Source organism: Fusarium fujikuroi, chromosome FFUJ_chr08, assembly GCF_900079805.1.
Source record: "Fusarium fujikuroi IMI 58289 draft genome, chromosome FFUJ_chr08".
In the NCBI taxonomy this organism is placed as follows: domain Eukaryota; kingdom Fungi; phylum Ascomycota; class Sordariomycetes; order Hypocreales; family Nectriaceae; genus Fusarium; species Fusarium fujikuroi.
Window position 1 is genome coordinate 2,939,238 of NC_036629.1, and position 27,149 is coordinate 2,966,386.

Sequence of the window (27,149 nt, forward strand, 5' to 3'; positions counted from 1 at the left end):
CCATGGGTCCATAGCCGCTGTGTGTCACTTGTCCTTGGCTCACGCACAACTCTCGATCGGCGACAAAGACCAGGCTCATCGATCATGGACAACAGGACTGAAGATATTGGCGTGTGAGAAATGCGAATTCTGGATTCCTGTTGTGCCTACAGCTTGGCTTCAGAGGATAGCGGCAGATATATATCATTCCCAAGGCTGGCCGTTTTGTATGATGCGACCTGGAGGAAAGCCAGATTCCACGAAACATTGTTTTTAAGGTAGTAGCCATATCATGTAAGCCTCTGACTGGGATTTATTTCGAATGAGTTATACTGCTGGAAATGCCCAATTGCTGTGCATTTCGCCGCGACACAGACGCTGATGCATTAACAACTAAGTCGTTCCGGGGAAATCAGACTATGACGCTGATGAAAGTGTTAAAGAGCTTCCCTCTATAGACGTTGTGCAGGAGATTCAATCAAAATGATACTTCACCATATTCTAAGAATGCTTGAAGGCAGAAAGCTACACGAAAGCAATTCTCACATAAAACCGGCTGACAGCCAGCCAAGACTATGAACTGTTGCGTATCTCAATTCAAACTTGCAGGCGGCAATGAGGACTGTCAGACGATATCTAACTCCCGCATCTGGCAGTCATAATTGCAGAGAGAGTCATTGAGATCAAGAACCAGGATCCATAGCTAAAGAATCGCTCTACTAATATCGTGATCTCCTATCTGAACCTCATGATTTGTATCTGGCCCGAAAGGCAAACAAAGGCTACTCGCGAAGCGTTAACATCCAACGCCATCCGGCGATATTCGGCAGGTATCCATAGCATTCGTTCATTCCCCCGCATAACCCAGTCCATTTTCAGGGACAAACCCCATCCAACACGCGCTGTTCCCTCGAAATCTCTCGGTTCGCCAACTGCCAGTACCCCATATCGCGTGGCTACCCTCCACCAGGGTTTCTCAAGCAGCGGGGTATCGCGCGGTATAGCATCTGCTTCAAGAGATCCGAGATCTTTCTCATCGTAGGGATAGGTCACTTCTCTGATAGCAAAGGAATTCCGGTGTATACCGTGTGTCAAGATCCATGTATCGTCTGGGTAAACTGCCAAAGGACTCGTCCAGGGAATTGAATATTGCTTCTTGACCCGCTTTCCCGACCTTGGATACAGGATTTCTTGGACCCCGGTGTTAGAAGTAGCCAGGACTTTCCAATCTTCTGGATAAAAGAATTGGGTGACCTTCCCATATTTCTCGAATGGCAGGATAACATGCTGTTTTGTTTGAGGATCCTTGATCGAACCCCAGATTTTCAGCCCCGTTTCCCCGTCAATGTTGACACCAGACAACGAATCCGCTTCCCAAATGCCGAGCTTGCCATACGTGTCTGTCATTGCCACTAGTTTATCATCGGGCGTGAAGCTTACCCGCATAGGGTCCGAAGCCCCACTGGAAAGAAGGATGTCTGTGCAGATATCTGTCGCCGTATCCCAGATATGCGTCTCTCCGGGTGATCCCGATACTAGCATACTGCCAGTGGGAGAGAATAGAAGGCTATGCATCCTGTCAGGATAAGAACGTTGCAGGGATGTTCGAGATGAATAATCACATGTCCGAGACAATGATCGCTGTTTCTGCCTGACTTGGTCCGAAACAACATCAGACAAATCCCAAAACTTAACAGTTTCATCCCAGCTTACAGATGCCAACTGGTTTTTACGTATTGACAGGTACGTGATTGCTTCGGAGTGTCCCTTCAGTTCCTTGACACAGCATCCTGTCTCATCCCAGACCATGATGGAACTTCCATACGAGCCTGAGATTAGCATAAGGCTATTTTCTGAGAATGTGAGACATGACACATCAACACTATTCAAGTCGTGTTTATGGACCCAGCCCAGCGTACCATCCAAGTGCCAGAGTCGGATAGTGGATCGTGACGCTGCTGCTGCAATCCGATGCCCGTCCAATGAGCAGGCCACTGACCCAATGTCTTTAACGTCCCAATCGAAATGTTGCTTGCAGTCACCTGTGTATAAGTCCCAGATCTCAACCCTCGTGGTAGCTGGGGAGATCCCGACAATCTGAGTTGCGTTCAATAAGGCTATTTTGCTGGATGACTTGACAATCCGGTTGAGACTAGATATAGGTTCTTCGGTCTTCCAATTCATGACCACAACGTCTCCTCCAATTACAATGGTAATATTGTTTGTTTCTGGCAAGAAGAAACATTGAGTTGCCCGAGGCTGCCAATTCATGAATCCCCAACTTGCAATGGTAGTGTTGTTTCTTTTTGATGAAAAGAAACGTTGGGGTGTAGCAGGCTGCTGCAGTTCCCGTATCAACCTGAACGTAGTTGCACAAAAGATAATGATGCTTTCACGGTTCATAACGCATAGATATAGCCCATCTGGAGAATATACTGGCTGTTTCCAATACCTGCTGCTCTTCTCTTGGTGAACCAAATTACCCGAGACTGTTTCATAGACATCGAACCCTTCACGAGTTGAAATAGCTAAGTAGGAGCCATCAGGAGAGTGGTTGGCGTGATGTGCATCGTGGTTGATATAAATTGATTGTATGTGATGATCCCAATGGTTTTCCATCTCTGGCTTGACAATGATCCACTCAGGTATCTGGGAGGAGAACTTTTGACGAACAACACTGCTCTGAGGGCTAAATATAAGCGCAGCACAATAAACCTGGAGTGGAGAGATTTCAATAGCACGTTTGTGACTCCGAACAAATCGGTGAGCGTCATTAATGAAATCGATGAGCTCCTGCATTTTAATGCCGGTCTATATATGAATTAATTTCTTCTGTACATACCGGGAAGAGCAATGCTTACAAATGTGGTTTTCAGGAAGACTATACTTGAAATAGCTGTAGACAATTCTTTCATGAGACTTAGTGCTTCTAACCAATTTGTAAATTTCGACTGAAAGAATTCGAGCACTCTTCTGAGGCCTAAAAGGCCAGGGTCCTTCAGGGACTCTGACTTGCAAAAGTGCTGCGCCCAATGGACGCATGAGTATTTGATAGCACATAGTGGGTCGGGACTTGGGACTTCAACTGGATTGAGAGTTCCGGGCGAACCAAGTTTGTAGATATCCTGTCTAAGGGTATTCTCCATGGCCTCAAGCGATCGAGAGAAGATGTTCGCATGCTTGTGGTTTGTTCCGTGAGGAAAGAGAACTTCGTGACCTTGATCGAGGAGAAACTCCTTGGCTGATTGATGCACAAAGAAGATCTCTTCATTTTGGAGTGTCAAGAAGGAGCCGCAACATGCGATAGCGTCTTTGACATCGTCTTGGTCGTAGTTATCCATAGAATCGATGAGTGTCGGTATCTCGTACGATTTTAGAGGGCGATAAACGACACAAACCAAGGCCAGTATCTTTTTCAGTCGATCAGCTTCGGATGAATCTGCAATTCGATCCATCATTGCCTGGTAAAGGGCTGTAAGGCTCGTCGGGAACTTAACTAGCTCCTCCTCAACCAAACGCTTGCTGATCCCTGAGTCGTCAAGCCTTTCGCAGACCAAGGCTACCCAAAGAAATGTATCATCGGCATGAGACTGCATGTAATGGAAGACTTTCTCTTTTAGGTCCAGGTCGTTCTTCCACTTCCTCTTTGCGAGATCATCAACCTTCTGGCTGATAAATGACTTGACAGCCTGAGAAACCGATTCTCGCTCCTGTTCAAGGTCAAGCGAGATCAATCCTGTTGCATCTACAAGCTCCTGACAAATCTCAGGCCAGTCGCGACTCGAGACGATCCACTTAGTGCTACAGGACTTAGATAGACCCGCGATGAGATTTGTGAGCTTCGGTCTGTTGATAGTGCACTCGTCTAGAGCATCCACAAGCAAAACTGTACCACGCAGACTTGGATCTTGAAGCATGTTGCTTAGAATGTCGCTGAGAAGTTCACTGCTATTGATGCTGTTGAAGAGCTTGTCTTTTTGTTTGTCATAACTTGGACGAATCTCAGACATTAGAGATGGCTGATACTCGAGAAGGACATAGATCAACCCTCTCATGACAGCAATATCACTGGACAAGTCTTCTTCTTTGACGTTTGCTTGACACAGGAAGAACGACACGGGCCTGAGACCCTTTCGCAGTTCATCAATTATGCCGCAAAGCAGCATCGTTTTGCCCTTTCCGGGTGGTCCGTTGATCCACAGAACCCGACTTGATGGATCATCCATGAATGTCTGGTAGGCATCGCTCTTCAATATCCATTCATATGATTCCCTGAGTGGATCACCCTTCTGTTTTTGGATCCTTCTCTTGTCCTTACGTGGGTCCGTGATCAACAGGGAGGCGATGCAGTCGTTGTCTTTATCGTCTTGCCGTCTTTTTTCGTTCAATCGGGCCTCCTCTCTCAGAAATTTGCAGATACTCTTCAGCGACTCTGCTTGCTCCACTGCAGAAATTTCGATCATCTTCAGCTTCAACCGGATATCCTGGTTGTCGTACTGCTCTATGTCCTTGCAAATCAGACGTTCTGCATCTTTGATAGTGTTGAGCTCCCCAGCCCAATCGTCAAGCTTGACTGCATCTCGTAGAATAACAACTGCCCAGTTCCTGTAGTAGAGACAAGCGCTTCGCATCTGAAACATTAGAAGCTTCGTGTAGAAGTCAGTGATTTGAGTTTCCAGATTGGCTCTCAACGCGGCAGATGAACCGCTCGAGTTATCCTGGAGGACCAACTCAGCCAAGTTCCAGTACCACTCCATTCGTGACACGACATAAGCAATGCCTTCTCGATTCAGGCCCGGTTCTTTCATGGGATTTGAAAGGATCTGAGGCCTTGTTAGAGATTCTCCTGGAAGTGATAGTAAGCCATGCATCCAACATACCTCTAAGCCAAGGCTGACACCCGCCCATGCAATTCCAGCTTCAGTGGAGTATTTTACCGCCTTGTCTACTACACCTTTGAGCTTATCGACGGTTTCAATAACAGTTGATATGTTCTCTTTGAGTTGAGCCTGTCGCTTAGACTTCTCAAGCCCAGAATAGACCAATCTCCACATCTGTCGTGATTCGAGGCTTTTGCAGTGCTGCAGGCTCTGAAGCTCCTCCGGAGCCGTTGTATCTACCCACTCATGCTGCACCTGGTCCAAGATCTCTTCGTACTTTTTGACGGTATCGGGTTCTTTCTCCTCGAGAATGTTGTAGGCTTTGCTCCACAGTCGGTCAGGTACACTGAGGATAGTGCTTTCTGATTCCTCTGGAGGCGGAGAAACAGTTTCTGGCTCGGCAGACGCAGCGGACGGGGATAAGGTAACCTGAGAGCCCACTATCGGCACTGTCAAAGAAGATCCGCTGGCTTGATGGCCTGATGGAGTCGTGATCTGGCTAGTTGAAGCTGGCTCGGGTACAGATTTTGGCTGAGGCGAGTGTTCATTGGTCGAGTTTGAGGACCGCAGTTTCTTCTTGAACCTAGAAAAGCGCTTCATGGTAGCAAGCTAATAGTTCGATGTCTGATTGCAGGTTAGTGAGGGATTAGATTGAAGTAAATCAACGATGGTAAACTTGAGTGCGGGGAAAGTTGAAATCACTCGAGCGGGGAGAAGTCCGCGCTGCAGTTGGCAGGCAAAAGAGTGCTTGGCAGCTGAAACCTGCATATGAGGCCTTCCACTCATCGGTCGTGCGATTGGCAGTCGAACTGGTCTACCCGCAGCAAGATCGGCACTAATATACCCGGTCCTCAGGGGCAAAAAACATCGAACCTTAATGTAGGGCGTCAAAACCAACTTAACAAAAGTCATCCTAAGCTTAGGCTATATTACCTTAATCTTTTTTATCATTCAGGATCGAGGTCCTGTGTTTTCTTTCCTTCCTTAGCCGGTCTCCGCAAGTGGCAATGACCTATGTGTTGCTGGGTGAAAACCATATGATCGCAACGAGAGAAATAGCTGGGATTTGGATCAGATGAGACTCAGGATTGATCTTTGATTAGTGAAATCATGAATTAAATTGTTTGATGGAATCACAATATGTCTGCGATAAGGCAGATATTTATCTCCTACAACAAGGAAATACCTCTCTCTCCACTGGCCTGAAACTCTTCACCTGCAGCTATCCCAAAGAGGCGACCGACGCCAACTCTTTCAAATCCATTCGTAACTACCGAGCATGGACAAACAAATAAAACATTAAAGATACTCTCACCACCCCAAATCTTACTAAACAACCCCGAGCCTCGCGGAACCGTGAGGACCGAGATATAGAGAGCGAATATTATTGGGTTCCTAGCAAAGGCGTCAACGAGTTGAAGATCAGGATCTTCCAGAGAACCGCATCCTGCGATAGTACCTTTCTCACTGGTTAGAGCTACAGCTCATGGTTGTCTGGTAGACGGCAGTTCTTCTGTTGGGTATCGACTAGCTCTTAGAACAAGATCTCTGGACTTTTCTTCCAGGACCGAACCAAATGAAACGGTCAAAAGACGACAACGAATATTTAGAGTATTCATAGAAGCCTCCAGTGCAAACGAAGGAGTCGCTATAGCCTGGAGAGCAGTACCGGATGGTGTGCTAGTGGGTGACGTGCTATTTCCGCCAGTTTTAGCAGATGATGTAGCACGACCACCTGGAGTAGATGAAACAGAAAGAGCGCTGAAGGAGTCTGTCGCATCACCCGTCCTGATCCAAGAGACTGACGTATTTACCGAGGCCCATGACCAAGAGGGGAACTCGATATAGCGGGAATGTATACCCGCTGTATCTTGTTTCCAGAGTAAGTCAGTTCCTAAACACCACGGCCTGAGCCTACAGACCAGCTTAGTAGACGACTCTTGAGTAGTGAATTCTTGTGCAACACCACTGAGGGCCACAAGACGATGATAGTTCCGCAGGTATGTACTTGATCGCGGCGTCTCGGGGTTACTCCAGCGGTGACTGAGAGATACGTACTCGCCCAACCTACCTCCAGTCTCTTCTAAGCTGTAGTTAAGTCTATTGGGTAGGGACGTTGATTTATCGACACGAATACATCTTGTTGGCAGTGGAGCGCGACCTCTTTCACGGTTCGAGTCATGGACAAGCTCTTTGCACATTCTTGGTGACTGTCGCAGGAATCAAGCCATTGCCGTATCCAATTGCATGATGACCTAGACGAAGGGTCTCTATCAACTGGGGAAAGCCCGATTATATCTCCACTAGTTGCTGCTGGACTGCCTATGGTTGGATAAGTGACTACTCTTGCCGTCCAGCATCGTTCCACGGGGCCATGCTTACCTTGATCAGCGTGCAGATTGAACAAATTGTGGCCGTCGCCTCTAGAATATAAAGAAGGCTTTGGGTCTTTCAAAAGCTTAACGGGCAGTATGTAAATTCCAAGTCCACAGTCGCCCTCCAAGCGGCTATTGCTGGGTAAATCAGCAGGGCTTGCTGAGGTCCAGTGAAGCCATTCGAATCCACGCTTCAACAAACTATTCTCACGAAAGATACTCTTGTTATTTCCTCCAATGAGAAATTGGCAAAAGTGACAGCCTTTCTGACTCCCTTCTCTGACGAGTGCCGTTTTGGCCGTCATCCAAGGGCTTCCAGGCCTGGCAAATGCCTGAATGTCGAATCCTTGACACGATGGGCAAAGAGTAGCGGAAGCTGCCATGGTGGTCTTAGAAAAGGATGATAGAGTTTAAGAATAATAAATTATTCACAAGGGAATAGCAGGCGTGGAATGATGACATTGTGCTACAGTGCCTGAGGCATGAGTGCGTGCGGCTGAAATGAAAGTGCAAATGTCATCAATGGCTTACGGGGCATTTTTCTCCTCGTGCTGTCAGCATTTGAAAAGGATGGAAAGACTGCAAAAGACCAAAAAAGAAGAAACATCACGCGTACAAAAGTATGGCCCAGGACAAGTTTCAGCTTAATGTCCACCCTTGGCGCGAGGTACCACTGATGCGCGCTACCGGTTACCCTCTGTTCATCATAAGCATGTTACGATTCACCTCTGCTATTATCGCTACTGGCAGAAGACGTGCTAAGTACAATTATACATTCCAAGACAGAGACTCAAAGGGCTCGGGGATCTTCGCATATCCTCAGCCTGTATCCGACGAGCGCTATGTTGACTACGGCCTCGCTAGGTTTGACAGGCAAGCACACACTGTCGAATCTCTAATCTACGTCTATCTCATTCTTAGCTTGGTCGATTGATTTCCGTCTTGGATCTTAGCAAGATACAGACACAATCCCGTCTGGGCTAATGGATGGACGTCGAGATTTATTATACTAGCTCATGCACTCGTGCCTGCTGTACATTTAGCAATCGCTATCACTTGCCAAGTCCTATTCGCGGCGCTAGTACACAACTAGCTCAGTTTACCACGAATTCAAGACTTGCTTGAAAGGTGGGAGGAGCTGGACAGACAACCATGGGAATCGAGCACGCCCCTCCCGACCTTCCACGGCCCCCTGCTCCTCCTCTACGAGGTGGCTACATTAGTAAGAATCCAAGAGAACAAGAGATAGACCACGTTGTCACATGCGTGTTGGCGTTTGTCGTCCTCTCAGCCATAGATGCCTTCATCCGCTGGGCCAAGCTCCTCATCCTACGAGTTTTCCCAGCATCGTGAAGATTTCCGGACACTATCACTGTTTGCCATCGACCCGTTCCTTCTGAGGGGCTACAATACCTTGGATAAGATCGCAAAGAATGGGATGGGCCGGTAGCCGCCATGTTCAAAAAGCAGCAGAGCCGGAGATTGAGCTTTTTTGGGCGCCATAATACCCAGTCAGTTGTCCAATCTTCAGGAAATGCAAATACTACTCCAATTACTCCCGCAAGGCACGGCCAATTGAATTCTCTGGGCAACGTGCCTTTTGCTCCCATTTTCCTTCGCGATTGCCTTCGGATCCTAAGGGAATACCAGAAACTCTTTCTCCATTTCTTTGTCGGCTATATGCAATGGGAAATAGTACTTGGCTTCTCCACGATTGGACTTGTTCTCAATACGATCTACGCGGTACTTCTGCAGAGATCCAATCGTGTGTGCAATAGGTTAGTACTACTATTAGATACGAATCATATACTGATAAGTGGCTCAGCGGCTGCATTATGGGAATAGTATGCCCTTCTTGGTGGCTAATAACTTTGCTTTGTATTGCCGCTATAATACGCTTCCGAATACCATTTCAGCGTGTTATCTGGAGGGGCATGCATTCCATCCGTATTATCCACCTTGTTGCTTTATGCTTTTGTATTGGAGCCATATTATTACTTGTAGGTCTAGTGTTGATGGTGCCATAGTTGACCTCAACATAGGGCGTGTTATGCTTGTTGGCATCTGGATAACACTGGTCTATATATATCCTCCTTGGAGAAGGTAGAAAATAATGGCTTCTTGAGGGGTATATACCACTTCGTCACAGGAAAAAGACGAGGAAAATGGGAAAGGCTACTAGTGGGCTAAAAGGATTCACAATGTCGATAATGGTTATAGTATTGCCTGGTAGCATCAGGATCAAGGATCAAGCTCGGAGCAGAGATTCAGAAAGAAGTGTTGTGATTGTAAAAGCGTCCTATAATTTTTGCGGACTTCTAGCAAGAAGGGATCAAACTATTAGGTATTTCCGACTGTCAACGACGTCGCTAATGATCAAGTTCCTAGCCGATTTAGAGGCAATTACAAGTCCCTGCGCTCATCATGATGCACCTGCTCTGTGGTTTCAAGGACAGCCTGCTTCTCAGTGTCCTTAAGGTCGACTTGTGCGACATTTGCGTCATCACCATCGAAGATTCTAGCAATCTCCTCCAGAGTAGGGCCCTTAGTCTCAACGTAGAAGAAGAAGACAAAGGCGAGCTCAACAGCGATCCAAACCTATTTCTCTATTAGTCTTCCAAGCTTAAAGTAAACTCAGAGAAGCGGCACTTACAGTATAGAAGCACCAGAAGTTCCATTTATTGGGAAGGTTTTCGAGAGCGATGGGATTGGTCTGGTTGCCAATGGTGAGGGCAACCTGGATAAAGAAGTTCATGATAGTGAGACCGCGAGCACGGAGTCTGAAGGGGCAGATCTCCAGAGCGTAGGCGACAATCAGACCGGACCAGGCGATGGAGTAGCAAACGTCGAAGAGCCAGATGAGGGCGATCTGGGGGTATCCAAGACGCTTGATCTCGACCTCGCCACCGGCCTCGAAGCGGGCGGCCACAATGGTCCAGGCCAAGAAGAACAACAGCATACCTAGTAAGAAATTAGTCTGAGAAAATGGAAAATCAGGAGATGTTTCTACTTACCAACAGTGGCAGTAAGGAAGAGTGGACGACGGCCGAATTTATCAATTCCCATGGAGCAGCCAATAGCGACGAAAAGCTTGAGCATGTTCTCTCCTGCGTTGAGTCCGGTCTTTTGGGCCTGGTCCTTAATACCAGCGCCCTCATAGATGATGTTGGAATAGTTGCTGATGAGAGCATTTCCAGAGTACTGCGAGATAATACCCAGGGAAACCAAGAGCATGAGACGGTAACGGTTACCGCGGGTTCGGAGGAAATCAAGGTAGCTGCCGCTCTTCTGAGCCTGGTATTCGAGGGCGATGGTCTCCTTGATCTCGGTGTACTCAAACTGCACGGTCGCGTTGTTGGCGTCGCCGTTGGCGTGATACTTGGCAAGGATGTTAAGGGCTTCCTCGTGACGCTCGTGGGCCATGAGCCAACGGGGGGACTCGGGGATCCACCAGATAAATGTGATCTGGATCAAAGATGGCACGGCTTGGATGAGGGTGATGGATCGCCATGACCAGTTGCTGTTGATGTTGATCGTGCCGAGACCGATGAAAGCGCAGACTTAAGATTTCCGTTAGCAATTGTCTGAGGCTTGCGTGTGGAGTTTGACTTACGAGTGGCACCCAAGTTCCACAGACAGTTGTAGATGGCAGAGACGATGGCACGGTGCTGAGGATGGCAGATCTCGGTGAGGAGAACGGGGCAAGAGAGCTGGGCCAAAGAGTTTCCGAAACCGACGAGGAATCGACCACCAAGGTACACTAGAGAGGATTCATTAGCGCTGCTCGAATACGTGAGTCAGTTAATAACATACTGCCAAATCCGTTGGTGAAGGCGGAGATGAAAGCGCCGAGAATCATGATGAGACATCCCGTGGCAATGGGGATCTTTCGGCCAAAGTGATCAGCCATAAATGGACTACACCAAAAAAGGGTTAGTTCTCTGTTTCGTTTCCACCAATTATCTCCCCGCAGATAGAAGTAACATACGCGAATGGGAAACTGGCAATGCTACCAATCTGGTAGATTGAGTTCAGAATACCAAGCTTGGAGCCCGTGGGGTGACTAAAATAATCCTGCCAATCGTCCATGGCCTGCGACGTGTTCAACATGGATCTGTAACCTCCGCGTTAGCCTGGTCGCATCGCCAAGTATCTGGGCGATCGCTTGGCTTCTTACCCATCGTAACCAGTCGTGGCAGAGCAGACACACAGAATGGCGGCGTAGAAGTACAGCACGCGCATTCCAGGATCAGCCCACCATTTGACCTTTGCGAGCTGAGGAGCCTCAGCCTGCGCGACGGCGAGGTCCTGCTTCTTGGTAGCTGTACCGACAGCGAAACCCACCATTTTGAAAAGATATCTGTGTACAGAAATTGGGGTTGGATTCTGAAAAGCCACAAATGCAAGTGTGATAGCAAAAAGAGTAAAAGCCAACTTGGCGCCAAGCTGGACATTAAATATGAGGAGGCCCTGTCAGGTCAAGGTTACAGATTAACCTATTAACCGGGTCCTGTAATTTACCCCAGTACCCCGGCCCGCGAATATAGGCTAAACTGCCCGCCCAGCCTAATAGGACCGCTCTCCCCGGGTATTTTCCCCAGGTGGTGTGGTCTGCTGGACCCTTTTCTGGGGTTAGCTCCAGTGAACAGAGGGAAAACTCTTAGAGCCGCATGATTCGGCGGCCCGGCTGCCGTTGAGTTTGTCTGGTGGCGCTCGACTTTTACGGAAAAATCCCCCGCAAACCCGTATCACGCTCCCCAATCAGCCCACTGTTTTCTTTTACCCACTACCGTATTTTAGAAAGACCTCGGGTAAGTCGCTTACTTTGATGCCATTTTTAAAATCATTGATGACAGCTCGATTCGTCTGTGGTGTTACCCCATAGGTGAGCTTGAGTTGCATTCGGCCCTTCCAGAACAGAAAATATGAGTTGTCTGGTCGTACACTGCCGTACTCTGAACCCAAGAATGATAAGCGGCAACCTCTTCTCTTGCTTGCCATTGCAAATGTCTTGTGCGGAGGGAACCCGCTTGCGCTTGGCAGCAGTGAGGTGAGGTTGGCGAGCAGGCCAGAGGCGGAATTAGAACTTCTGACATTAAATTAGGGTGCCAGATTGAATTGGTCTAAGGTTTTACTAAATTTACTCAATTACTTTTATTGCTTAGGATAAAGTTCTCAAGTTTTCTCCCCTCGGCAAGATGCACCAGTTGAGATCCAAGGGTTGCATCAGATCATCATCCAGGTTGGTTAGCGCCGATTTTTCGCCTCTGGGCACGGGAACAAGCACAGCTGTCGGTCGCGCACAGTCTTGACCATTGTACATACATGTTCACAAAGACTATCAAGGCAGTCATGCTGGTTTAGCAAGTTTAACCTGGTCATATTTACGAAATCGCAAAGCCCTCAACGCCAAGCGCATAATGCCATGGCCGCTTTGTCTCGCATTCTGCCAGTTCTGCTCAAAACAAATGGACATCAGCCAACGGTCTAATGCGCTGTCAATCATCCAAGCCATTCAGCCTCAAACCCGTTCATCGGCCAAGCCGGCAATCCCATGCCGAGTCCACGTGGCGAAACCGAAAGACAGTTGCACTCACGTGGCTCAGCGCGCTTGGCAAGTCGCGCCTCGTCTACGCCTTTGTGCTCGCCAATGTCAGCATTTTCTTGATTTCATGATCAGTATCACTTAGCATCTCGTCAAGCTTGTGGTTTGGGGGATTGAGAAAGAACTTTCAGGGCATCCTATGTCGTCAACGGCACGAAGCCGCCAGTCTCAACCTTGCGCTTAAAGTCGACAAACTGTTGAGGTTGTTGTTGGTCATCACGGGACGCGATCCGATAACGCTCCCCAGAGGTACGCGTTTATTACCCTGCACTCTCCGCCAGAAAACCATTTCTGTACCCACTCGCTACCATATTTTCCCAAATGCCGCGGCTCCGTCGTTTACTTTGATTCCATCGCTGAAAGTTTTCCTGAGTCGTTGACATTGACGTCCCTTTCTGGGGTGCAATTACCTCATCGGTGTTCCTTAGTTACGACCATTCATAGCTGATATCTCGAGTTGTACCTCACTGTCTCTCAGAACTGGGGGCAAAAGATGCATTGGGTATACGAGGTTGTTCCATTTCGCGGAAGCGCACATTTCGCACGTTTCTGAGCATGCCTAGTAAGCAAGGCAGCAAGATAAGTTCAACATTTCCAGTGCTATTTCATGTACCTGGCTTTGATTAGTGTTTCATTTGACTTTCTCTCGTACTTGTTTCCTTGAACAATGTGGGATAACTGTTATTAACTATATTTAATGACATAAGCCATGTTTTGCACTTTCTCCCTGGCTCCGTTATACTTGTCTCTTTCAAGTTGTTGACCTCGCGTTCCAACTATATAAGTTCTGTACGGAGTATAGCGTGGTGTAATAATTTATTTGCATCCTTTGCAAAACGAATAAACTGAACACCATAGGAAGGATCAAGCAAAACATAGTCAGGGCCTATTGCCATGATCTCGTCTCGGTATTGTGCAGGTCTCCATAATAGCGGCTTGTTGTGAAAATTTATCCATTCGCCGTTAGGACCTTGGGTGTATTCACCGTAAGTTAAAGCCATGTGATGTGGGTCTTCTCCGCTCTCTCTGTTTATGACAACCTTGTCCTTAGTATACACCTCGTAAGGTTGACTTGAAATCGACTCCTCAAAGAAACGTATGTAAAATGTTCCACTATCAGTAGACACAGTGGACTCGTTGAGAAAAAAGAAATGATGGAACCCATCGTGATGATGTCTGAGACCATTTTCATTTCTGCCCCAGGGCCATACTTGGATACCATCACTATTTGTGCTCAAGCTCCGTAAAAATGAGAAGGAGCCTAGACCGTATCGCATCATGGCGAAGGATCCACTCAAAGACAATTTAAGCCTTGGTTCTGGGACCTTGTTAGGGGTCTGAAGAGCCCGACAGTAAGGAAGTTCGATCCGAGAAAGCACTTCGCCGTTTTCAACATTGTACAAGTGGAATGCCTCATTACCCGATAATTCGTTATCAGGGCACCACAGTATTCCCAATTTATTACCGGTAAAAGCTATCGAGGCAGCCTTTAGTGATTGATTGTCGGGCTGTCTGAAATTCCGCGTCCGTTTCCCTGTCGTGAGATTCCATACAGAAATGCCGCCCATAGACCAACGAGCTGCTACCCACCGATCGCCATTCTGTCTTTTGTCAGAGACTGCAGTAATTTCACTATGGAAGTCACCCGAGAGTCTCTGCCAGCTCTCCCTGGTTAAATCCCACCCAAGGATCAATTCCAAGTTGACGACTAGCAGGTAGTGATCCTTTGGTGAAAATTTGATAGTCTTCGTACTTTGATGAGTGACTTCAGCTGCGGGTAAGGAACATATCATGTCGCTAGTCGATGCGTCCCATACTTCAATACTGCGGCCGAGATCGTAAGCTATCAACTGTCCGTTATCAGAGATGTAGACCTCCTCGTGAGCATCTCTTGTTGTACGTGACGTATCAGCCAGGAGGGTATTAGCATCCAAGATCCATAAACCGTTCTCGTTGCCGCATGCAACTAATTGATCATCGAATGAAATCGCAATTGCTTCCGCATACAAGTTTCGCGGCAAGCCAATTATCCGCCGTACACGGCGATTAGCACGATCGCATATGGCAAGTCCATTTCTCCCACCGAGAAGCAGCCAAGAACCAGAGTGTGAGACAGCCAAAAGATGAAAAGAGTACTCAGTGTGAATCCACTTTTTACACTTTTTCTCCATAACATTCCAAAGGTAGATGTTATTTCCACTGTCACAAAACATGAGTAGGTATGTATTGGGGATGAACTCCGTGTCATGTATAGTCCCGATGTCCGCCCAATTAGGATTCTTGTTCTGTTCGCCTGTTCCTAAATTCAGGACACCAATTTGGGTGCTGCCGCGCATGTGAACCGCTACCCAGCAACCATTTGATGAGAAGGAGAAAAAAAGCGGGTTCCCAAAAGACAAATAAGGGAATTCATTGCCGAGAAGAAACCATCGACGAATTCCACCGCTAATGTCATAGATCACTAACATTGATCGATAACACATTAGCAGGGACTGGTTGTCGGGTGAGATCACCATGTCTAGCCAGTCAGAGCTGTCAAGCTCTAGACGCCAGGCGACCCTCTTCAAATTCAAGTCGTGAACTTGAATCTCGCACTCGGAAGCGAGAATTGCTGACCATTTACCGTCTGACGATGCAGCAGTGTCATGGCTAAGATCTTTTTTCATGATGTCAGGTACAGGCTCTTGGCTGACGTTCCATCTGAGCAATTCTGAAAATGTGGTTGTAACTAGCATTTGACTTGTGGGCGCGAAGCTCATACTGATAATATGAAGACAATCATCGTGTTCAAAAAGTCTCCGGATTGGGCTCCACTCCTTGTCGACTTTTGGGCCCTCGGTGAATATTTCCCAAGTGTACTGTTTGAATCGACTGCGGATAAGGCTATTCTTCGGGCTGTAGAGCAAGCCAGAGGCGTAAATTTGGAGTGGATATCGTTCAATTATAGAACAGAAGTAGTGTGCGAACCTGAGGGCATCCTCAATCAGGGCCTTGTAGCTTGCCTGCCCATGCTATTGGAATCAATCAGTAATTCTGACGTTAGACCAATTGGGAAAATTCGAAACATACATCTGCTAAGTTCCTTAAAATTTCTAGAGCTTTCAGTCCCGCTGGTAGGTTCTGACATAAAGCGAGCGCCTCTAACCAGAACAAGAACTTCTCACTAATAAACTTATTTACAGTGCCAGTACCAGTGATATTGATGTTTGACTCGTCCAGAATGGAGAGCTTGCTCGCCTCTTGCATATGGTCAGCCCAGAAAACACATGGGTATTCCATGTTGTCCAATGGATCCGGATCGGGACAATTCCGTAGAGCTGCATCCAATGAGACTCCTGGGTAGACCAAGCCATAGATATCCCGACGGAGGCTTTGCATCATAGCGATACACCTTTGAAAGAGGTCGTATTGGTGATGCGCAAGTCCAGATTGAAAGAGTAATGTGCTTGTCTCTTTGAGCAGAAAGTCTTTCGCAGAATTATGGACGAAGACAACAATGTTGCTTTTTGTCGTCAGAAATGAACCGCATTCCACTATGAGATCAGGAAGTGTCTCCTCATCCACGTTCAGGTTCTCTATAGCTATGAGCTCTGAAAAGGTAAGGGGACGGAAGACCGTTGACGCGATGGCAAGGATTCTAATGTAGAGGTCGCCGTTCTCAGACTTGTGAATTTGATGTATCATCTTCGCATAGAGCTCGTTGAGGCCCTGGGGAAATTGTGATAATTGGTTGGGAATTTCCCAACTTCGGCATCTCTCCAGTCGTTGGCATACCAAGGCCACCCAGAGAAAGGTACCATGGGCGTGCTGAGACAGGTAATCATGGACTTGCTGTAATGTGCTCTTCTTGAGTTTCTTCCTCTTAGCTAAATGACGAGTTCGGTAGTTTATGTAAGTATTGACAGCTTGAGAAACAGATTCTTCGTGGAGTTCCAAAGACAGCGCTAGTTTTGCTGATGTTTCTCCAAAAAGCTCTTCAATTTCGCAGCGGTTACGGCTGGTGGCAATCCACTTCGCGCGTGAGGAAGTACTCGATATCAGTGCCAGGAGAAGGGGAAGGTCTTCGACGCACTCATCCAGGGCATCTACAAGCAAGTATATCTCACCAAGACTTGGATCGTCCAAGATTTTGCGGAAAATACCCTCGAGGGATATCTTATAGTTCCAGTGGTCTTCGTCTTTCTTGTCGAATAGATGATACACAGCAGTGGGGTGTTGAATGACCAGCAGGTAGATGAGACCTTTCAAGATTGCTGCATAGTTGTTCAGACCGGAATTTGTAGCTTGACAGAAGAAATAGGATATTGTCTTGTTGTTATCCGAGCCATCCAGCCTCGTCAAAGGCTGCAGCTCATTGACGAGACCACACAAGAGCATTGTCTTTCCTTTGCCCGGGTCTCCTCTAATCCACAAAAGCCGACCAGTCTTCCTTTCGTCGCGCCAAGTAATGAACTCAGGGCTTTCAAGAATCCACACGTACGAATCCTTCAACAAACCGCCATTCGTCTGTTCGATCCTAGCTTTGTCATCACGAGGATCGGTCGAGCGCAGTGCGTCCAGGTATTTCTTCGCTCCGTCGTCCTCGGATCCTCTGCCATGATTATGAGTTATGTTGTAGCTATTGCCGACGTGTACTCTGGAAGATCCAGATGCATTCAGAGATTGCACAGTGCTGGCAGTTGGATTCTCCATTGTGACATCAGTGATTCAAATGTCATGGTCATTCAGTGAGAGAGGTGGAAGAGAGGCAGGAGAATGTCACGCGAGGGTTGAAAGAGGGGGAGAGAAGGGGCAACAAGGATATATCCAATCGCAGCAAAGATTTGAAGGTGTCTGCCTTAAGTCTGCGTGGCTGAGGGTGCCCCACTCAGAACCAACAACCAACAGCTTGAGGCGAAAATAACTCACCAAAGTGGTTGATTTCTTCAATTAATAACCTTGAGTTAGAAAAGAAATCATGGCTGAGATATTTGGCACTGTCGCTGGCGCCATAAGCATCGCCGGCCTATTCAACAACTGCGTCGATTGTTTCAACTACATCCAGATCGCCAAACATTTCGGCCAAGACTTCTCGCGCTATCAACTCCGGCTGGATGTCGCCAAATGCCGACTAGCAAGATGGGGAGCATCAATCGATATCAACAGTGACCAACGATTCAGCGTCATCGAATCATCGGATCCCACAATTGCTTTAGCACAAGGCATTCTGGAAGAAATAGTGGACAGATTCGGAGCCGCATACAAGGTCTCCAGACGCTACAAGGCCACGACGGAAGAACAAGGCCTGGATATTTGCACGGAAGCCGATCTTAGTGCAGTTCCGCAGCGCGTACATACTCGCTTTGACGTGTTTACTAAACAGCGGTATAAAAGCTTGGGGTTGATGAAAAAGACAGGCTGGGCTCTCTATGATAAGAACTATATGGGAAGAATGATTGATGATATTATCGCGTCAATTGATGATTTGGAAAAGGTCTTTCCTAGCACCCCACAGGTCACACATCAATTAGTCGAGATGGAAATTGAGGAGGTAAATGACGAGCAGGAGCTGAAATTGATCAACGATGTCGCTGAGGGCTTAGATCCTGTGCTATCTAAGGCATCTAAAGATAAGATAGGGGAAATTGCTGGCAGAAACACTGCTGGGAAGATCACTGGACCAGGTAGTGTCAATATCGGCAACTCATTTGTGACAGGGTCGTTCTCAAATTCACAAGGGACTCGGGTTAGTACAGTTAACCATGTGAATGAGGTCAATACTACAGAGCCGTCAAGAGTGAATATTGGTAATACCTGGGGCGGCAAGGGGTTTTGGGACTGAGAGATGGCTTGGGTAGAGGGCTTATTAGTCTTTTACCACGCTTGGGCGAAGTTTCTTTTTATGAGGCCTAAGATGCTCAAGCCGCTTTGTTAAATCTGAACCATGAGCTTGTTGCATATTATTTATAAGTAGAGTGTATGTATAAAGAGCAATCGATATAAATAGTTTTTTATTTTACTCTAGATTGATCGACTACAGCGGGCGCTTTAAGTCTTGTAGTTATATCTATCTTACTGGTAGCTGTATCTTACACTCATCTTAGTCTGGTCTTGATCTTATCTTGAACTGATCTTGGGCTCACCTTAGACTGATCTTAGGCTTATCTTAGCTATCTTATCATATCTTACTATAGCGATAATGATAAGCCGCCACTATCTTAAGAGACCTACCCTAGCTGCCTAAAATTATATTATTTAGACAATAATAAGAAGCTGTAATCTTATTTACTTAATAATTACAACAGGTTTTATGACATTGAATTTAAGAATTAATTAATTAATTAATATGATGTATTTTAATAATACTTTACTCCAAAATAAAGTTTAATAATTACTACTAATTTCATTGACATCGTCAACGCGACTCGTTTTCGTCTAATCATTACCATCATCATCAGGTCATCGACACAATCACCCCTCTCAAGATTCAGCCGATGCCCCATACTCCTAAAAAGCAGAGCTCTTAAACCAACCGTAAAACATCCGACTCATGTAAGTCTCGCCCTCCGACTGAAAAGAGGCCTTGCGCTCTTAGCTCACTGAGCCTGGAGCTCGCCTTTCGCATCCATGACAATCTTGTCGAGGCTTTCTTCAAGTTGCTTGCTTTTATGACCAAGAGCTGCATTTCTCATCGAAAGGTCGTTATTATGAGCTGCCAGGAAAAACTTACTGCTATCAAGGTCATTGACCTTTGCAATGAGTTCTTCAAGGCGCTCCTTAACAACCTTTGTCACCATCACAGATAGCTCATATCTCTCCCTGAGCTTCTTAGCCTGGGCGGCACAGGACTTGTTGTCGATCTTCTGAGCTTCAACTTTCTTCACGAGGGCCTCATTCTTGCTCTCTAAAGCCTGCTTCTCTGCAATGAGGTTCTCCTCGTAAGTCTTGGTCGCTTCTCGCGAAAGTGCGTGTTTGTTGAGGTGTTCCTGTACCATATTGATAAGCTCTGTGTTATCTGAATCTAGGTCCTTGAGCTCCGCAAAAAGTTCCCCATTCTCGGTAACAAGATCATAGTTACTCAACTCCAGCTTTTCAGTCCTCTTAACAAGTTCTTCGTTCTCAGTGACGAGAGTCTTGTTACATGACTCCAAGTCCTCGTTCTTCTTGGCCAGGGACTCATTCTTGCTGTTGGTTGTGTCAAGTGATCTTTCGAGTTGGCGAATCTCCCCATGGAGCTTGACCTTGACCTTCAAGTTGGACTCGTGGATTCTCTTTTTTGGGTCGAAAAGTGCTGTATGGAAGAGGTCTGCCTTGCGCTGAATCACTTCTACGTCGCGCCGCAACTTGATATTTTCCCGGATAAGAGACCCCTTCTCTTGCTCGGATCGCCGCAGCTTCTTCTCGAGCCCTTTCGTCTTCGCGATCCAGTGCGCTTCTCGTTCAGCAGAATATGACAAGAACGACATATTCGCATAAGCCTCAAGGTCAGCCTCTGCGTTTTCAGCATCTGTCAGGGTATCTGTGGCTTGCGCTGGTGTTTCTACCAGCGCAGGTGTATTACCCAGTTTGGTAGGGTCAATATCTCGTCTCCAGTCACGAAGCACAATAGCTAGGGCACCATCATCTTCAACCCACTCTCGGGGAAACTCCAAATCTGAACGACGGCGGTGAGATGTGATTTCTGTGACCGGGCTGAGGATTCGGGCCATTTTGAGATCCTTATCTGATACACTAAGGCCTGGGATCGGAGGCCCTCGGGTCAAAAAATGTGCCAGGTGCTGGATCTGTCTGGCAACCTTGAGGATGTCAGCGTTGGCCCCTGAGTTGGGCTTCTCAACAGAAGCTGTATCCATGATGAGATTTACGTCAAACTTAGATGGCTTTAGCTCTTGTGGAAGGAAATCAGGGTCGTTGACAGTTGTCACAATGTGGTAGAGAGTATTGTGTTGTGGAGGTTTGACATGGGTCCCCTGTCAGCCGAAGTTGTCTATTTATATCGTCACTTTGCATGTTCAGAAACTGTTGTTTCAGCCAGTGGCTAATTTAAGAAGCTGCCTATGAAACAGGCAGCAGCGTTTCCGCCATTCTCATATCTGCTGCCTATCTGGTACAGAACAAAAGGAAGCCATAATCCTAATAACCATTACCAGGCGGAAGGAATGGTCACAGAAGCATGGTTTACAAGTCACTCTAGGTCTGGTGGTTTACTTAGTGACTTACATAACAACTTACAGATACTGTGTAGTAATTAATACTAGACTCTCTGGCCGGAGGTAAGATTACGATAACGAAGCTGATATGTCGGTATTTTCATACAGACAGGCTCGGGTTGTCTTCGCTTTATATACTTTCCAACGTATCCACCGCTGCACACCATTGGTGTATATAGTCGAGGACAGGCTGTTAGTGCATCTTGGCTGAATGATTGTAAAACATGCACAGTAGAACACACACGAAAGGAGATGTCCACGGCTAGAAGTTAGAACATAACCATCTCCTGCCCAGGGCGACAATAGCGCAGAAGAGTGGTACAATAAAAAAAATCAGGAAAGGTGGACTTACCGTCTCCAGCGATATTACTCACTACACATCGACATTGGAAGTATAGAGCTCTAGCTACTGCGATGACTGGGCAGTCTTATAGATTTGACACGTCAATGAACTTCCTTTGCATGGTCTGTTATTTGAGTCTGCACAAAACTTCAGTAGCTCTGTTTATAATATTTTAATATTGTTCAGAGAAGTGACCGAGATTAATGTCGAAATGTAGTTGATCGTTTATTACTGAAAATGATGTAACATTCACGGAACACGAAGCGACTGAGTAATCAGGGATCGGGAACATGAGCACTAACGTAACATTCTGAACAATCCATTGTCCTTACTAACACAAAACTGATGCCTCTTCCGTTATAAATTCGTTCACTGCCCCAGCACTAGGGCTACGTCCCAGCTTCTCGCCATAACACTAAGTGACATGACTCTTGCCCTAATCACCCGAACAAGCAGCGGTCTGACTTCTGTTTCTACTAAAACCCGAGATCATGGATTTTAATGAACTTGTGGCCAGTAGGGTGGAGCTAGAAGCTGCAATTCGGGAAATACAGGGAAAGGTCACACACCTTTGGCGCATCAACCACCAGCAAGAGGAGAAGATCAAAGACTTGGAGAAGCAAAATGAAGATCAACATGCCAAATTTGAAGCCACGAAGCACAAGCTCACACGGACTGAAGTCACGCTCCGGGCTCTTGAGGCAAAGATTAAGCTCCAGAAAGCCCATATTGAAGATTTAAAGGAAGAGTCTCAACAGCAACAGGACGAGATCAAGGCGCTGAAGACCCAGGAAAAGCGTGACGAGTCAAAGTACGCCGCCAGGATCTCAGAGCTCAAGAAGGAGAACGCGGTTCAAGTAGCCAAGATCGCCGAGTTACAGAAGGCAAAGACATGCGAAGTCTCGGGTGTCAAGGCCAACTTTGCCTTCCTCCAGTCTAAGGTAAGGCGTGTTGAAGAGGAATGCGAAAACAAGATCATAGAGCTGAATAGCAAGAATCTGGAGCAGAAAGTCAAAATGAGAGATTGCATCAAGGAGTTGCAAAGCCAGAAGGAAGATCAACAAGCTGAGATTGAAGCTCTAAAGGATCATCTTAAGGACAAGGAGGATCTCATATCCGAGCTACTAGATGCGTCACAAACCAAAGACTCAACGTGGGAAACTCAATCACAGCGCCTTGCCCGGCTAGAAACCCAGATCGAAACTCTAGAGGCTGACAAGCTGCGCCAAGAATCCAGAAGCCAAGAGCTTGAAACGAAGTATAGTGCTGGGACATTCCGGCGTGAGAAGTTGCAACAGCAACTCAAGCTGAACCAATATGATGTTGACCAAGTAAATGAGATTGCGCAGAGTCTTGAGTTCCACTTCAACAGCACTTATGTCAGATTCTCCGGGGACAACAAGCTGCATACAAAGGCGGAACTGGAGGAAGCGTATATGGAAGCGCAAAGACTGCAGGATAAGCGGAGAGCTTTGGCCCTGGCGCGACGGATGCGTATTCAGGAGGGAGAAGGTCGAGATAGATATTCTTACTTTGATGAATAGAGATATTGCTGGCGAGACAGGAAGGATAGCTTGAGTAGGGGTACATAGGTTTCTGTTTGATTATCGTACGATTGGATGATAACGTGTTACGAGGGTGGAGATTACTCACGATTGCCCCTGGAGGGTATTATGAAAGGCATGAAATAACAGATTATGGGTATAATTCTTAACAATTAAGTCTTGAGCTGTGAGAAGTGACATGATTCCTTGGTGTGAGCAGTAAATTCTGGGGGGATTGACAATGGACAGCGTAATTATGCAGCAACCCCTGTCAAGGCCGCTTACGGGTCAACAGCTGAATACCCTCGATATTCGATACGCCTCGGAGAACAGATACGCCATGAATAATCGACCAAATTTAATTGTGCAACGGGATAATTGCCGCTTGTTCATGTACACCATAGTTAATATTATTGTAGATAAATACACATACACATCCCCTTCCGGAACAGTCCCTCAACCACCAGAACTAAACAGTCCCAACAGTATTAAGCCATTCTTTCGATCACATAGTCACCGAACACGCCCAAGTTATTCAATATGCATTTCTCCCAGCTTCTCATCACCGCAGCCCTCTTCACTCAAGGCACCCTGGCCGTTGGTATCAAGACCTACACTGGCCGTGACTGCACCGGCACCGAACAGACTCTCACTGTCGATCACAACGCAGCTTGCAATCCCAAAGTTCAGCGTTTTCAGTCTTACAAGGAGAACGGATTCGGACCGGGTAACGGGCAGAGAATTGCATTCTACGCTCAACCGGGTTGCTCTCAGGAGTCCTTCATTTACGACACATACTCTAATAATGGAGATTATTTTCATTCTAAGCAGTGCTACAATATCAATGGCCATTCTCCTGTCAAGTACGCTCAAGGTGCCAAGCTCTACTAGCTGGGTATGTAAACACCTTTGGTTGAACCGGCTGACTGGACGCTCTTTCTGACTCGATCCTGTAGAATAGACAGTTACCATTCTAGCCACCGACAGTACGAATAAGGGCGGTTCCAGATCGAAAAAGTTACCTGGGTTAAGCCAGGGCTTAACTAAGGAGCGATTATTCTCATCATTCACAAAGGTACATAAATGAAGACGATAAACTATAAGGGAATAGAGCAATAAGAGACATAAATTCCTCGGACAAAGGGGCATTCCTTTACCAGGGTCTTGGAAGGGGTTTCAGAAGTCTTTGTTTTTCCTTAGCCATTGTTCAGAAGTTTAGTATGTTTACTATATGCGAATTCATTTTGTCGAGCGCAAATTGATGTCACCAACTAATTCTTAAAGACACTGAGTGAATTTGTCAAGCAGCTCATCATATGCTTTGACATTTTATTTAGCTAAGCAGAAGATCACTTACAACAGAAGCCTAATCGTAGTGAACTCTATACACTACAGAGAACATAAGTCAGGTATCATAGACTGTACTGTACTCAGCACTATTCTTGTCCATTCTTTTGACAACCGTCCTTCCCACCCTCCCTTTGCAGGTTTTTCCCATTATGCATTCCATACCTTGATACTTCACCCTACTCCATCGCCGGTAATATGACCCCTAAGAAATCCGATTATTGCTCTAAGGGCCTCCTTTATCGTATTCTTCTTACCATCATTCTCCCTCGCATCCGTAGTGAACTCTATCATGGATGGCGCGCGCTGAAGGGAAAGATAGTGCCCAACCTATGTCTTGGCAGTTACAGATCTAACACAACCCATCACCGCCCAAGAACTCATATGCATCAAAGAATTCATCCGTATGCCCAATTTCGTCCTTGCTTGAGTAATCATCTGGGGATCGTGATGTGATAAAATCCCTTAGTTGACAGAATGATATTGTCAGCTCCTCCGTCTTATCGTAGCGGCTTTCATAAACCTCGGTTACTGTCATCCCTTCCGCATCCCTGGCATCGACATCTAAGCCGCTGAACTTAAGGCAAGACAGTGTGTTGAAGGTTCTTTCGTTACCCCAATATGCCGCCACGTGTAAATAAGTTCCCCAGTCACCTGTTATGCGGTGATCGGCGCCTAGCTCAAGAAGCGTTGCTTGCGCATCCGTAGCATTCTTTTGGATCGCCACACCAAGCGATGACAGTCTATGGTCAGCTAGGGCATTGATATCGGCACCTTGCTCATATAATAAACGAATGGCATGAACAGAGTTATGGCTCGCCGCATAGTGAATCGGGCGGTTGCCACGCGGGCCGATACAATCTGGCTGTGCGCCTGCTTGTAGCAACCTGTCAATCATTACGACATTATTATGGATAGCAGCTGTATGTAAAAGGCTCCAACCTGTGGGGAAAGCGTCGATTGCATCCGCACCAGCAGCAAGCAGTAAGTGAAGTATGGTAGCACAAGTGTTTGGAGGTAGACGGCCAGCATAATCTACAAGGTTGCGACCATGAGGTCCCTTCTTGTGGACTGAGGCGCCAGCTTCGATCAGAGCCTGAGCTGCTTTTGCGTCGCCCAAAGCAACAGCATACATCAGTGGAGTCATGCCGAACCGGTCTTCACTATGAATCTGTGCCAAAATATCTGCTTTGGCGGACTTGAGAATGGGGCCTACGTCGATTGGACATCGCTTAACAACAACCTCATGTATGAAGCTCAATTCAATGTCCTCCAAACACTGAGAGGCCTGAATCAGCTTTTGGACTTCAGGTTGTAGCTTGAATGGTATGTTCTTCTGGAGTTGCTCATTTGCGATTCTATGTCGAAACGAAAGCCCTTCTTCATTTACTTGGTCCGGGTCTGCACCAGCCTGAAGAAGGACTTCCCATATCTGAAGGGCAAGCTCCCAGGGAAGAAATCCCCAAGCAGAGACATGCAACGCTGAATTCCCCTGAACGTCGATATCCAATACGGCAGTGGGATTCTCAAACACGATTCGCCTCACAACACTCAAATTTCCAATTGAAATGTTAAAAAGTATGTTGTCTCCAGATATCTTCATAGGGTTTATCCGTCTTAATGTTAGAGTAAACTTAAGACAGCTAGTAGATAGTTTCTCCATCAGGATATGAACTGCGTACTTGAGAGACCAAAACGGAAAGCCGTATCTGACTGTGAGGCGAGTTGGACGCGATTTGGAACATGAATGTAAGTCGCAAGTTGTTCTGGGCACGGGGTAACTGCAGTATTCAACGAGGGCCGAACCCATGATCATTCGAAGTAATTTTGGGAGTCCGTTCCAAGGGCGGTATGAAGATGCCGAAGCGTGACATCTGCAGGCACAGTTGATCAAGCACTGGGGTTGCACCAGTCTCAGGTTGAACGATAGTGTCAAGTGCTGAAGTGGCGAGCAAATGGCCTGGGGGCTCTGTCGTCTATGAGGTTGATGGGACAAAACAGTTGTGATGTTTTCCTTCGCTAGACCAGGCTGCGTAGTATTTATCGTTGTTGCCACCTGGTTGCTAATAGCTTCCACCCATTCTGGTGGCAGCGTTGGTGTTGTGTTTTGTAAGGCCTCCAGAGCTGCGGCGATGTCTGACTGGCTTTGCAATGCGGTGTCTCGATCAATTGTGAGTTGGTCTTTCGTGCCTAGTAGACAAGTTTCCAAGTTATGAGCTTTAGCGTAGTGACGACGTTGCATAACCTGGATGTCCTGCAATACAAGTCTGATGCGAGTCAAGCTTGAGCTACATTGATGTTATTCTGAGACTGACTACACGTTATTCGGGGAACATACTTGCCATATGCCAATTGCAACTCGCTAATACGGTATCTCACTTCTTTAAGCTCGTTTATGAGCTCTGCTGCCTTCTTCTTCTTTTGAATCCACTTCACCCTTCGTAAGGTAGATGTCTCGTTCTTGAGACTGTCGATAAATGTGCCTAGCTCCTTCAGGACAGCCGCACCTTTGCCTATTTCAGCAGTGAGGTCACCGAGTATCCCGGGGCTACCTGCACCGCCAAGACCCGCAGTTGCTGTAGAGTGTATTGAGCTTTCAACACTAGCAAGAACTGTCCTGACAGCTTCTGTCTCATTCTCTAGCGCTTGAATGAGATAAGGCGCGTTTCGCAATTGGAATTGGAGGTTGTGTAATGCATTAGATAGCTTGAACGCCAGGTCTAGCAGGCTGGCAACAGAAGCCACTAAGCCAATAGCTTCCGCCATGGTATTAACAGAGATGCTTGGGGGGAATAGAGGAGCAGGCGACAGGTTTTGTATTTGACAGGAATGTGCAAGTCCTACGAAACCCCGCGCTTATGTCACGTGAGACTGGCGATTCTGAAGC

At 46.9% G+C, this 27,149-nt stretch overlaps 10 protein-coding genes; 4 read left to right on the forward strand and 6 right to left on the reverse strand.

Annotated features, from left to right (window-relative positions):
• Nucleotides 1-714: 714 nt before the first annotated feature.
• On the reverse strand, nt 715-5,459 carry FFUJ_12821 (related to vegetatible incompatibility protein HET-E-1; the record flags this gene model as incomplete). XM_023582473.1 has 3 exons in its annotated part: nt 715-2,790; nt 2,841-4,802; nt 4,860-5,459. The coding sequence occupies 3 exons, from the start codon at nt 5,457-5,459 to the stop codon at nt 715-717; spliced, it is 4,638 nt and encodes a 1,545-aa protein (XP_023435002.1).
• Nucleotides 5,460-6,343: 884 nt separating this feature from the next.
• Nucleotides 6,344-7,060, reverse strand: FFUJ_12822 (uncharacterized protein; the record flags this gene model as incomplete). Its single annotated transcript, XM_023582474.1, has 1 exon — nt 6,344-7,060. The coding sequence occupies one exon, from the start codon at nt 7,058-7,060 to the stop codon at nt 6,344-6,346; it is 717 nt and encodes a 238-aa protein (XP_023435003.1).
• A 796-nt stretch (nt 7,061-7,856) lies between these two features.
• On the forward strand, nt 7,857-8,168 carry FFUJ_12823 (uncharacterized protein; the record flags this gene model as incomplete). Its single annotated transcript, XM_023582475.1, has 1 exon — nt 7,857-8,168. One exon carries the CDS (start codon nt 7,857-7,859, stop codon nt 8,166-8,168), a length of 312 nt encoding a protein of 103 aa, XP_023435004.1.
• A 1,469-nt stretch (nt 8,169-9,637) lies between these two features.
• Nucleotides 9,638-11,581, reverse strand: FFUJ_12824 (related to hexose transporter protein; the record flags this gene model as incomplete). XM_023582476.1 has 7 exons in its annotated part: nt 9,638-9,832; nt 9,888-10,195; nt 10,249-10,794; nt 10,848-10,994; nt 11,048-11,151; nt 11,223-11,348; nt 11,412-11,581. The coding sequence occupies 7 exons, from the start codon at nt 11,579-11,581 to the stop codon at nt 9,638-9,640; spliced, it is 1,596 nt and encodes a 531-aa protein (XP_023435005.1).
• A 2,034-nt stretch (nt 11,582-13,615) lies between these two features.
• Nucleotides 13,616-17,531, reverse strand: FFUJ_12825 (related to vegetatible incompatibility protein HET-E-1; the record flags this gene model as incomplete). XM_023582477.1 has 2 exons in its annotated part: nt 13,616-15,850; nt 15,909-17,531. The coding sequence occupies 2 exons, from the start codon at nt 17,529-17,531 to the stop codon at nt 13,616-13,618; spliced, it is 3,858 nt and encodes a 1,285-aa protein (XP_023435006.1).
• A 265-nt stretch (nt 17,532-17,796) lies between these two features.
• On the forward strand, nt 17,797-18,660 carry FFUJ_12826 (uncharacterized protein; the record flags this gene model as incomplete). The annotated part of the gene is made up of 1 exon (XM_023582478.1): nt 17,797-18,660. The coding sequence occupies one exon, from the start codon at nt 17,797-17,799 to the stop codon at nt 18,658-18,660; it is 864 nt and encodes a 287-aa protein (XP_023435007.1).
• Nucleotides 18,661-19,414: 754 nt separating this feature from the next.
• FFUJ_12827 (uncharacterized protein) lies at nt 19,415-20,671 on the reverse strand (the record flags this gene model as incomplete). The annotated part of the gene is made up of 1 exon (XM_023582479.1): nt 19,415-20,671. One exon carries the CDS (start codon nt 20,669-20,671, stop codon nt 19,415-19,417), a length of 1,257 nt encoding a protein of 418 aa, XP_023435008.1.
• Nucleotides 20,672-21,862: 1,191 nt separating this feature from the next.
• On the forward strand, nt 21,863-22,915 carry FFUJ_12828 (uncharacterized protein; the record flags this gene model as incomplete). The annotated part of the gene is made up of 1 exon (XM_023582480.1): nt 21,863-22,915. The coding sequence occupies one exon, from the start codon at nt 21,863-21,865 to the stop codon at nt 22,913-22,915; it is 1,053 nt and encodes a 350-aa protein (XP_023435009.1).
• A 540-nt stretch (nt 22,916-23,455) lies between these two features.
• Nucleotides 23,456-23,806, forward strand: FFUJ_12829 (uncharacterized protein; the record flags this gene model as incomplete). Its single annotated transcript, XM_023582481.1, has 1 exon — nt 23,456-23,806. The coding sequence occupies one exon, from the start codon at nt 23,456-23,458 to the stop codon at nt 23,804-23,806; it is 351 nt and encodes a 116-aa protein (XP_023435010.1).
• Nucleotides 23,807-24,614: 808 nt separating this feature from the next.
• On the reverse strand, nt 24,615-27,028 carry FFUJ_12830 (uncharacterized protein; the record flags this gene model as incomplete). XM_023582482.1 has 2 exons in its annotated part: nt 24,615-26,550; nt 26,601-27,028. 2 exons carry the CDS (start codon nt 27,026-27,028, stop codon nt 24,615-24,617), a joined length of 2,364 nt encoding a protein of 787 aa, XP_023435011.1.
• Nucleotides 27,029-27,149: the final 121 nt, after the last annotated feature.